At 37.6% G+C, this 12,967-nt stretch overlaps 1 protein-coding gene across 5 annotated transcripts in view; it reads left to right on the top strand.

The window, feature by feature from the left end:
- The window catches only part of MAGI3 (membrane associated guanylate kinase, WW and PDZ domain containing 3), a 260,158-nt gene that overhangs the window by 228,027 nt on the left and 19,164 nt on the right, over window positions 1-12,967 (top strand). For all 5 annotated transcript variants that reach the window (XM_057544916.1, XM_007169372.3, XM_007169373.3 and 2 more), the window contains exons 14-16: window positions 574-766; window positions 3,130-3,318; window positions 8,405-8,590. In XM_057544916.1, the coding sequence (XP_057400899.1) occupies window positions 574-766; window positions 3,130-3,318; window positions 8,405-8,590 (568 nt within the window). The remainder of the gene's footprint in view (window positions 1-573; window positions 767-3,129; window positions 3,319-8,404; window positions 8,591-12,967) is intronic.

Here is a 12,967-nt window from a genome sequence, read left to right on the forward strand (position 1 = left end):
ATTAGATCTGTTCACCTAGATGCAAGTGAATCTTAGGTCACTCTGTTCCCTTAAAATATTTACTGCTTTATAATTTAGAGACAAGACATATTTCTCTTTTGCATATACTAAACTTGTACTAATAGCCTTATGTAATGGGAGTATTGTAAGAATTATTCCAGTTGCTATGAACAGCGTACAAAAAAAATCTTTCCTGATGACATTCAGTGGACTTTACTAGTAGCTACTCCACAGAATTGCGTTTTCTGAGTTTAAGGTTTTTGTTTTGTTATAGTAATGGAAGTGATAGTAGTATTTTTTAAGTTATTGAAATACTTTGTATTTTCTGTCTTCCTTGTCCCTAACCCAGAAAATCCAGAAGAGATTATGTGGTGTGGTCGTTTGAAGTGCCATTTTGGAGAATGGTCAATTTCTAAGATTTCACCTTTCTAAAATATGACAGTCTTCATGTTGAACTGCAAAAATCTGTTGGTTTGCACAGTTCTGAGTCAGGAAGTACTTAACTTGGTAGTTAAGGATCTCAGTACATCTTAGTAGACTGTATAGACCAACCTACACCTTATATCTTATCAGATATACATTGGGGCCATCATTCCTCTGGGCGCAGCTGAGAAAGATGGTCGTCTCCGTGCAGCTGATGAGCTGATGTGCATTGATGGAATTCCTGTTAAAGGGAAATCACACAAACAAGTGCTAGACCTAATGACAACTGCTGCTCGAAATGGCCATGTGTTATTAACTGTCAGAAGAAAGATCTTCTACGGTGGTATGTGAACCTGTTCCTGCTCTGATAAGTTAAAAAAGAAACAAAGAGACTTAGTCCACATTTTGGGGGCGTTTTTTGGGTTTTTTTTTTTTTTGCAGTTTATTTTATTATGTTTAATAGTGTATGAGATAACTCATTTGGTGTGATCCAAGGCCTCATTGTGGAAGGCCATGTAAGGTCAAAAGGATTCAGAAATAATACTACTACTATCAAAAAAGAGAAATAAATTTTGGGCCTCTATATTAAGATTATATTAATATATATTGATGAATTTGCCAATGTGGCATTGTAGATCGGAGTATCAGCTTCAATCTGTTTTCTGAAAAACAAAGTTATTTAGTCATACCAAGATATCCCATTAGCTGAATATCAAAAGATTTTGGATCCTGATGATCCTAAATAGTCAAAGAGGACAGAATGTTTCTACTTGACAAGTTTTAGTATAATATAATTTAACATTTGAGTGCTTACCACGTCCCAGACATATTCTTTTACCTACTCTTTACAACACTATGATGTAAACACTATCATTATTCTAGTTACTCACAGAAAGGTTGAGAAACACATAGGTGGTAGGTAGTAGGACCAGGATTAAAACAGGTAGTTTAATTACAGAGCCTGGGGTCTAAACCATTGCACTAGGGTATGAAAATCTCATGTATTTTCTCTTCAATAGTTTTGTGACTATTAAGTAGAAATTTTTAAAAGTGAATTCTTGCCACTTAAAAATTTTTAAAAGACAACCCTGTGACACCACAAGAATGTAAGCCTCATGTAGTTTGGGAGTTTCATCCATTTAGTTATGTGCTGTGTCCCCAGTACTTAGAAGAATGCCTGCCTGGCACAGAGTGGACATAAAAAAATGTTTGTCGACTTGATGAATAGTTGCATTACTCTTAAAAATGAGGCACCGTGTTTGTGATTGCAGCGTCCAAAGTAAAGGCCCAGGGGCTTCCCTCGTGGTCCAGTGGTTAAGACTCCCTGCTCCCAATGCAGGGGCCCGGGTTCGATCCCTGGTCAGGGAACTAGATCCTGCTTGCTGCAACTAAGAGCCTGCATTGCTGAAACTAAAGATCCCTCATGCCACAACTAAAAGATCCCGCACGCAGCAACGAAGATCCCGCGTGCTGCAACTAAGACCCGGCACAGCCAAATAAATAAATAAATAAATAACAACAAAGTAAAGGCCCGCCTCCCTTCCTAAATATCAGGTATTCCGTGATGCATACAGATTTTAATGCAGTGTTGCCTCCATTTGGTTGTGCTGAAGTCAGAACATAACTACACAGAGTAAAAAATGTGATGCTATACAACTAGAGGTTGGCTCCCTCCTGGAAAGCATCATGAAGAAGTTTCATAGTCGTTTGATATTACTGGAAGCATTTTAGCTAATTCATTCTAACCATGCATTATATCAAAAAGAACCTTTATTTTTTATTAATGATTGGATGTTGGTGACACTTTGTCGAGGTGCAAAAACGTATTCTCAGAATCACATAGATTTTGACCCAAAGAGACCTTGTAAATGCATATTCATCGATAGCAGTGTGTTGTGGTGGTTGTTTATGATGTTTTGTATCAAATTATGGCACAAAATTTGCTCTTTTTTTGAAGTCAGTTAGGACTAACTTGTGTCATTCTTTCTCACATTCTGATGTTATCTCGAATAGGAGAAAAAGGTGTAGGTTAACTGCCCATTTGCTAGGAATTCCATATGAGCTAATCTATGCCTAGGAGAGTTTGCCGTTCATGTGGACAGCTTGTTGTATGCCTGAGAACTGCTGATGGTTAACTCATCTGGTATCACCCATCAGGAACCTGCAGTTGTAAAACACATTGTAAAAGAGAAATTCTGTGCAGATGGCAAACTGTTCTCAACCTGTAATGGGCAGCACCTCTATCCTGATGCAGTGACCTCTCAGACATCATGAGTGTCAGTCACTGCACTAAATTATATTTAAAGTTGATTTTAAAAGGAAGTTTACTATGTTGTTATTCATTATCAGCTTTTTAAAAAATTACTGGTCCAGGTTAAAAACCTTGCTGGAATTAAAATAATTTCAAGAAGAATATTTTTACTATCAAATTTCACAGAAGCTTTGAAAACCTTCCTTTAAAGTGAGGTAACATTTTGCATTTTTCCAACTACGTACTTGAAGAGCATTTAAGAAGTCAGCTGGACTGCTGCCGCCTACATCTGCACTCAAATTAGGTCCAGAGCTCACGTGGGTGGAGGTGCTGCTTTTCTATTCTTTATGTTATTAGAAACTAAATTTTCTTGTGAAAGGCTTAGCACAAAAACACTTTAGTTATCAAAAGTTATGATATTCCAGAAATATCAAAATTGATCATGTTTATTATAGAGAAACAACCTGAGGATGACAGCTCTCAAGCCTTCCTTTCAACACAGAATGGCTCTCCCCGCCTGAACCGAGCAGAGGTCCCAGCCAGGCCTGCTCCCCAGGAGGCCTATGATGTTGTCTTGCAACGAAAAGAAAATGAAGGATTTGGCTTTGTCATTCTCACTTCCAAAAGCAAGCCACCTCCAGGAGGTAAGGGCTCCTATGTCCTGTTATCCCTCCCTATAATTCCAGTTTTCTGAGTTGCCTGCTGGGGTTTATGAAACTAGTTAGGAATCATTTATTGGCATAAGTTGCCTCAGAGAGTTATCTTTTTTTAAAATGCTGAATATTTTCTTTATTTTCAAAATTAGGTAATCTGGGGACTTCCCTGGTGGTCCAGTGGTTAAGATTTCACCTTCTAATGCAGGGGGTGTGGGTTCAATCCCTGGTCGGGGAGCTAAGATCCCACATGCCTCACAGCCAAAAAGTCAAAACATAAAACACAAAAAAATCAATAAAGACTTTAAAAATGGTCCACATCAAGAAAAAAAGAAAGTTAAAAAAAAAAAAAAGGAAATTGACCGTATTAGAAAAAAAAATTTGGTAGTCTGAATCAAACCTTCCAGGCTTCAGGTTTCTCTCAGATTCCATAAAATAAGTCTTATTAGTAGCTTGGTTTGCATCAAGATTGTATTGTGGCAGTATATCAGGGATGTGACCTAATTGATTTAGTGAAAGGACAATGCTGAATTCTTAAAATTATGGGGGCATAGGTGTTTTTTTCAAATTAGGGGAAATCGTGTATGCAGAAATGAATTAAATGCTAGAAACAGTTGAGAAGAAGTAAAACATTACCAGAAAAATCTTGACCCAAATATGTCTTAAATAGTCCTTTCATGTTATTTAATAATAATTGCCATATTCCAGCTATAAAGCGACCTTCTTGAATGATAAGAGGCATTCTTACCTTATATGCTTCATTGAAAGGTAAAAATTTTGTCAGAACCTTGAAAAATTAAATATCCTGAACCCAGCTTAACAGAATATTGTCATCTGAGAAGGATGAGTATGTGTGTTAATTCCCTCAACAAAGGAGGAATTACCTCTAGTATGTTCAGGGCTGTTATGATTCAGCAAATTAAATGTTTGTCGTGTCTTTATGTTTCTAAGAAATAATCATCTTTAAATATAATTGTAAAATCCAAATGAATATAAGATGAGAACCAGCAAATTAATATTTATGTATTATGCTTGTCTGGTAGCTTTATTTTTCCAAGTCAAGTGATAAAAATCTTCGACCACATGAAAATGCATTCTTGCCTTTGCCAGTGGATTTGATTATATCTTGGGTAGTGAGATCCTTTTAGACTAGATGGTCACTAAAACCTTAGTAAAAAAAAGAAAACACCTTCAGTAAAGTGTTGTGAGCCAAACCAATTTGCAAAAATCTTGCTAGAATTAATGCAGTTGTGTAGAGGAAGAAGATTCCGTGACATGGATGAGTTATTACTATAGTATCAGGTCACTGCTCACTGATACTAGTTTCCATTTTCCAAAAGCCGTTGCTATGGTAACGCTTGGAACTGGAACTGTCACTGATGCTTTGAGGATGATTATGTGGCCTGTGTCAGAAAAATAAAAGGAAGCAGCACTTAGGTAGATTTTATTTTGTATCATTGGTTACTTTTTTTCAAAATACTGATTTCCATTTTAGATAATCATATTCTCATTCTGATACCATGCAATAATCCCAGGCATTCAGATTAACAAAAATAGTGAAAGATTATTACTCAGCATGATAGATGCTAACTGCTTTTCATATTGAGGATACTCCTTTTCTAGCACTACAGAAATTAGGGGACAGTCTAGTGTTCACCATAAAACTAGGAGATATAGAGGAATTCAGTAAAATAAATTATGTTACTTAAATATGTTTAACATTTTTATACTTGTTTGTTTAAAATTTATATTATTACACTTCAATACATTATATATTAAATATTTTATTTGTGTATATTTATTTGTTTATATTTAAAATTTTTAAATCTTTTTATATGTATTTGTTTAAATTCCTTCTTACTATTTTGATGGTTTTACATACCATAGATGCTAGGTCTCTGTATTATACAGTGTCATTAAGTGCTGGGCTTTGTAATCAGACAAACTTGGATCCTAGACCTGCTTATGTCTTTTAATAGCTGTCTGATCTTGGGCACATTACTTAGCCTCCAAGAGCTCCAGTTTCCGCTGTGAAATGAGGATGACGATAACACTTCCTGTCTCGTGTGTTTGTGAGGATTAAAGGAGATACCGCGTGTGAAGCCCTTTGCCTGGACCTTCAATAAATGCTAGCTGCTGTTGCTTGTTGTAGTTTCTGCTACCATTGTCATCATCATTATTTATAAAATTGTCACTGCCTCTTGACCTTTTTTTTTTAAAGAAACATTAAAAAGTTTATCAATATTTGAGTAATGAGATGGGAAAGAAAACCCAATTAAAATGTAAGATTGAGGCAGCAGCTAATGGTGGCAGAAATGAGTGTTTGCAGCTTATTAATTATCAGCCTGAATGGTAAATTAGGCTTAGGTTGTCAACGAATTTTATATAAAGTACTTGAGATTTTCAGTCATGGAGCAAAACCAGAATTCGTAATTTCACTGAAGTGCTAGTTAATAATCTCACAAAATTCTGAGACCTGCAAGCATTCTTCTTGAAACTCCGTTTATCTCTTATAGCTAGAAGGATCCTGGGGTAAGCTTGCATGTGGAGCTTTCTCTCACAGAGACTGAGCAGTTGCTGCAAACTGCATAACAATGAAAGTTTGGTTTAGAAAAGAGTTAGCACAGGTGAAAAGGCCAGAAACTTGTCTGTCAGAATAGATCATTCTTTACGGATCTTGTCTTGGTATAGATTGGTATTCTGCACAGTGTAGATTGTTGGGGGTTTATTCCCTTCTGCCGAAATGTATTTACTGCTGACATTTGTCACAAGACGAGTTCCCAGCAGCACCTCTAATACCAGTTATAAAATTCTGAGATTCTCTACCGTTGACTTTTTCAAAGATCAGGGATCCGGGCCCAGCATCCTTCTTGCCCTGGACCCAGTTCGTGTCAGAGCTACATGAATGGAGTACTTAGAAAAGACCTCTATTGAAGATGAAAAGGACTTGGCTAGTTTTTGCATTGCCAGTACTTCAGAGGTTTTAGTGTTTCTGTTATTATATACTTTGCAGTTCTGGTTGCAAAGGATTTCTTTGAGAAGAGGGCATTTCCAGTTACTGTCCTTTCTTTTCCTGAAAAGAAATGTTTTAAGAGCACTGAAGTGATCCCAGCAGCTGGACAGGCCAGTCTGTGAGACAGATTTAGGCCAAGATGATTGAAGACGGATAAATTGGCTTTATGGCAGATGCCTATAGAGTTTGTATATACCAACAACAAGGCAGGACTTAGACGTTTCCTTAGCCATGCAGTTACTTTGAAAACTTCCCAGTCTATTCAGAGAATGTTCAGAAGTTATCTTTCTGCTGGTCTGCTATTTTTAGCTGTTTTGGTGGTGCTGCTATAAATATCAAGAAAATAGCAATCTGACTACTTTTATCTTCTCTCACCTCGACGATTAACCGTTTGTGAAGTTCTGTACCAAGATTTGCCAATTCCTTTTGACCACATTGCTCACAGGATGAGAAAGGAACCACTGGGACATCAGAGATTCATGTTGTGTGATGCTTTCCCAAGTCTGAACAAACCCCTTTCAGTGTTCCAGGGAGCTGAATGATTTTCTTCTCGGGGGATCTGGAATGAACATTGTGTACAAGTAAATCTCTTCTAAGAAGGAGAGTAACTAAGATATTGATTTAGAAGGTCACCACAGGGCCACTGTGTGATTCTCCTTATGTTTCTGATGTGCAACCTGTTGTACTGTCAGGGCAATCAGCTCCTGCTGCCTGGCACAGGACACGGCCCATGCTGCTCTGGAGCTTTTCTAATTAGTTTGTTTACAGGGAAAATGGTATAATAAGTGCTTGATATAATTCAGAGCTAAAAGGCACTTGCTTCCAACATTGACTTCCTCATTTTTAAGATAAAGTCTCCCAGTGTATAATCCTAGAAGAGCCAAGGAATGGCACTCACTGTCCGTGGGGACATAAATCATGGCCGAGAATAACTTCCAGTCCAAATGAAGGTCGATTAAAATGGCCCTAACATACACCTAGATATAATTCAGAAATACTAGTAAGGAGCCCATGTTACTATGGAAATTAAACGTAATCACAGTGCCATTTTAAAATATTAAATTATCCTTATTCATAACAATAAGTCTCCGTATCCCGCAGGAGCTCAGGTGCCTGATAAATTTACTGACCTAGGCAAAGACATTCTTAGAGAACATAGAAGGAACATTTGTTTCTCAATACGAATGCCCCTTATTAAATGGTGAAAGATATTTTGACAAGATTTCCTGAATGTCTGAGAACTCATTTTAAGGCATAATAACAGTAAAGTGTCTTAATGGTTACTCTAAGAAAGCCTTTAGCATTATGCTAGAGATATAATAGAACTGCACAGAGTGTCTTTGCAAACGTCTTAGATTCAGCTTTGTGCATTCAGGGTATGATTTTATCCATAAGCCAAATAATCTTAATGTTAAACATTAATGTTCTAATTCACTCCGCTTTTCTGATTTTAAAAAAAATCTAAAGGCATTAAATAAAAGGAATTAATTTTGCTCTAGAAATAAGTATGATTCATTTTAATGATCAGTCATTTCACTGTAACTGGATTTCTGACCAATCTGAGTCCTAAACTTGATTTTGAACTGCATTTATTTACAAGATTCCTTGTGGGAGTAAATGCCCCTTCAACAGAACCAAAGATGATCTCATTGTGGCAGTTTCTAAAATAGCCAAAAACATGATGCAGCCTAAACAGCCAACAACAAACAAGAAACATGAGATATTCTCATAAGTATCACTGAGGTCAATAGCCTTTAAACTGGATCATTAGGATGACACTATAAAAATTGGAAAAAGGTTTCTGGTAAGTGGAAAGAAGCAAAGAGGTTTATATGCTATGATTGCAACTATGTAAAGAGTATCTATGCCTGTGGACAAAGAGTGGAAGATAATATGAAAATAGTTGCATTTGGATAGGATGATCACGGGTGGTGGTTTTTTGATATATCTTTAAAGAATTTTCTTTGACGTTACTACGTTGAATTTTTGATGATGATGATGATAAATCCAACACTCCGAGATATGTTAAATAATTGAAAAACCTGGGGATTTTTTTTCCCATAGTTATTCCTCATAAAATTGGCCGAGTCATAGAAGGAAGTCCAGCTGATCGCTGTGGGAAGCTGAAAGTTGGAGATCATATCTCTGCAGTGAATGGGCAGTCCATTGTTGAATTGTCCCATGATAACATTGTTCAGCTGATCAAAGATGCCGGTGTCACCGTCACACTAACAGTCATTGCTGAAGAAGGTAAGGAACCAGTAGATCTGCCTTCCCGAAACTGATCTGAGGGACACAGGGCCTGCAGAAGGCAGTGGCTTCCTCCAGCATTGCCAGAACCACTGCAGTGATAGAACCATTTATACGCCCTGGAGTCTCATTTTTTACCTTTTCCATTTAATGAATTTAAAAGACAGTTTCTTATAAAGTTGTCAGTAGCTCAAGAAAAATAATACAGCTAGTGAGTGGTGGCCATTTATTTATGTGCTGGAGGAGCAAGCACCCAGAGCAAAAGACATTGGTAGTACTTTTCAGATCTTATTTTCTTAAAATTATGTCTCACGTCTCTGCTTGAGTGAGAGAAAATCCTCTAAAGAGTTCCAAGAAAGTCACTGTTGACATCAAGCCTTTCATGTCAGGCCCGTGCCATAGCCTGCCTTGCCTCGCAGGCAGGGCTTTGCACTGGTAGCCGCTTTACAAATGCGGGAAGGGGAGTGCATCGGAATGGCCAGTAAATAGGGCATAAAACGCACTTAGTGTCTTGCCTTGCTTTAAGGCTGCCTTTGATCGTTAAGAATTTCTAATTAGGAACCATTTTCGAATAGCACCAGTTCATGGTCTTTGTACATGAATTACAAGGTAACTGTTAAATAATGCTCATCTCATTTTTCCTGATTTTGTAAAACTTACGAGAAGCCAAAAGCAACAGAATTGCGAAGGGTCAGTCTTTCACGTTAAAATTCCTTGTACCGTAATGTGTGTCCATGTCCCCCTTGCCCCCCATGATCCTCTAATCTAGTCAGTTTTCAGGTCTTTTAATTCTTGATTCTTGCTTTCTTTTCCCTTCCTCCTGTACCACTCATATACCTTTGTATCTAAGGTATTACATAAATCTCCCCTCTGTCCAAGATTCTGTAGGGGGATTTCTTTGTGGACACGAGTTCGTCTGGCTGCTCTCGGAGGCCCCTTCTCATTCTAAGACACTGTGACATCCCTGCCTCTTCTCTTTTCCCTTCTCTAGCCTGTTCCGCACTCTGCCCAGACTCTGTCCCAGACTCTGCTGATTCTTCCTTCTAAAGTCCTCTTCAGTGCAAGCTCCAGTGCTTCCCCGCTCTCTGCACAGAAAGTGTTTTACGATTTTGTTCCCAGCCTGCCTTTTAAATTTACCTCCCAGTTCTTTCCAAATTCTCTCTCTCTCTCTCTCTCTCTTTCTCTTTTTCCAGATCCTCTCTTGAACTGGTCCGCATTGGCCTCTGTGCACATGGGCTTCCTCCCCCAGTCCCATAGCACGCCTTATCTCTGCAATTCACGGAGCACTGTTACATCACTACCTCCCTATTAAAGGGTCTGCTCTTTGAAGACAAAGAAAATGTTACCAATTGACTACGATACTTGCTAGGCACTCAGTAAATATTTTTTTGAATGAAGGAATGAGTAAATGGATGAACGAGCGATTGAGCAAAGTAAGAGTCAGGAGATTTTCAGTTCCATGCCAATACCTAGCAGAGGCAATGTAAGCCTAATAGAAGAAGTAAGCTTTTGACTGACAAGAGTTCACTGACACCTATTAGCTAGTTGTCTGACCTTAAACAAGCCACTTAACATTTCTAACCTTCAGTTTTTAATCTGTAGGGTGGGAATAATGATATCTATTTCAGGATCACTGTGAAAATTAAAGGTGAAAATGTACATAATCTGCATAAATACCCTAAGGTGCTCATCTAGTGATAGCTGTCATTATCTTACCATGTCTTTGCATGGCTGCCTCCCTCACTCACTGCCTAAGGAAATAATAATATTTAAGAAGCACTTACTATGTGGCAGCTATTGTCCTAAGTACTTTACATCTGCTAAATCAGTTAATCCTCACACTAACCCTAGGTTGGCACTATTAATGTCCCATTCTATAGGCGAGGAAACGAGCCACAGAGCAGTTAGAGAACTTGCCCGTGGTCATAAAACTAGTGACAGAACAAGTATTTGAATACAGGCTCTAGAATCTGTGTTCCTAACTGCTGTGCCTTCCCTAACTAATCACGGTATCTAAAATAACCCTCCCCCTGCCTGACCCAGTCTTCCCTTACTCAGCTTTACTTTTTTTTTAAATTTAATTTAATTTAATTATTAATTTAAAAAATGTTTATTGAAGTATAGTTGATTTACAAAATCGTGTTAGTTTTACAGGTACAGCACAGTGATTCAGTTATGTGTATATATATATTCCTTTTCAGATTCTTTTCCCTTGTAGATTATTACAAAATATTGAGTATAGTTCCCTGTGCTATACAATAGGTCCTTGTTGATTATCTATTTTATATATAGTAGTGTGTATATGTTAATCCCAACCTCTTAATTTATCCCTCCCCTATCCCCCTTCCCCTTTGGTAACTCTAAATTTGTTTTCTGTATCTGTGAGTCTCTTTGTTTTTCAGCTTTACTTTTCTTCATTGTACTTATCTCTACCTGAGGTTATTGAACTATGAGTTTATTTGTTTATTGTCGTCTCCCCTGCTAGAATGTAAAGTCATAAGATTCATGAAGTTAGAGATTTTGTCATGTTTGGTGCTAAATCCCAAGGGCCTAAAACAGTGTTAACCACATAGTAAGTGCTCAATCAAATTTTTTGAATGAAGGCTTATTGTTACTTAATATGATTTTGGTAAGATTTCTTTATCTCAGTTTCTTCACCATGATCTCTTTGGCCTGCTTTTTAGCCTTAAATTTGTTCTGTGACCCACAAAGAAAAGCAGGCCTCAGTGCCACAGGGTTGTGACATTTCAGGGTTGTTCTGAGAATGATGTATGTAGTGCACTTATATCACCATGCTTGGCATGCAGTAGTTATAGAAGCTGCTAGAAGTAGTGGAACTAGCAGTAGTATACATCAGTGTTTCTCAAACCATATATAGAAGCATCAGTGGTTTTTTTCCCAGTTCATCACAGACCAGCATTTTTGTAAAATTCAATAAAAATTAAATGAAAAATAAAAATTATTCTGTCGAATCATTATAAAATTAAAAAATTTTTACTCTCAGTATCAGTATGCATCTTATTGCTGACTGACTAACAGACCACACTTTGAGTAGTCTTGAGACAGAAAAAGAAGTGGTCTTTCTACCGCTGAATGATATTAGTATAATTTTTTTTTTCAAAATTACCCTTTATTGTTGATGGTGTTTTCGAGAGGTTGTGCAAAATTAGTTGTTTTTCTTCCGTTTAAAAATTAACTTTGGAATTCCCTGGAAGTCCAGTGGTTTGAACTCTGAGCTTTCGCTACCGAGAGCTGGGGTTCAATCCCTGGTCTAGGAAATAAGATCCCACAAGCTGCGTGGCGTGGCAAAAAAAAAAAAAATTAACTTTGACATTCTGGCCCAAATACTTCTGGACTTGTCTTCTGGACAATCTTAAGATTTCTTATATAATGCCAATCAGTGTTTACGAAAAATGGAAGGGTGGCGGGAAACTCCCTAGCAGATCCATGCTTTAAAGTGTTATTTCATATGTAGGTGCAGCCTCTTAAAATACAATCACATTTGACATGTAAAATCACATTTCAATGATTACACCTTATTTTTACTATACTCTAAGTTTTATTAAACGGTGGGAACATTCAGAATCTCTTACTTTTCTCAGGTAAAATAGAAAGTGTCCCTTCTGTCCCATTCATGGAGTTCGTAAGACGTCCAAGCTTCTCTGAAGTCTGTCAATTGCACTAAAGAGTCAAATGAATACTTACAGCTCTACAGCTGTTTTCAGAAATCACACATTCAGATCGATACCTCAGAGCTGCATTCCATCCCATGTGATACTTCTCCCCACCTCTCCATAAGCCACTCACTGTAAATCAATAAAAGACAGTTACCTGGAAAAAGAAAACTTGTTTCCTTCACCTTCTTTTCCCCCTTTTGCTAGATATGATTCAGTATCTGTTCTTATTTTGCCAAGTTCCCAAGTCAAATGGTATAAAACTCTCAGACACATTCAGGACTCGGGACTCCCCCTGCTGTTTGGCATTCCCACGGCACTGCCACCTCTTCACCAGGGCGGCTCCTTCTCAAGTCTAGAGCATAAACTGACTCAGTCTGCTTGTTCTTGCTTATTGTAAAGAAATCTTTAAATGGTATGATTTTTTAAAATTGATTCCTGATGTTGTGTCAGGTCTTGTTCATTGCATTTTTAAGCGTGGACACAAGTTCCCAAAGGCTACCAAGGGCTATGTTAGAATGGTTCTGGTAGTGTTGCCATCATTTTCGTTTTGTTTTGTTTTCCGTTGATTTATCTGTTTATTCTCACTTGTCTCCGTTTTCCACTCTCATTTCTCTCACTACTCCCACTGGCAGTTATGCCAGTGTATTTTATGTGCCTCCTTTTATTTATGTCTTTTAAAATACATGTTTTTGTGTGTGTC

Source organism: Balaenoptera acutorostrata, chromosome 1, assembly GCF_949987535.1.
Source record: "Balaenoptera acutorostrata chromosome 1, mBalAcu1.1, whole genome shotgun sequence".
In the NCBI taxonomy this organism is placed as follows: domain Eukaryota; kingdom Metazoa; phylum Chordata; class Mammalia; order Artiodactyla; family Balaenopteridae; genus Balaenoptera; species Balaenoptera acutorostrata.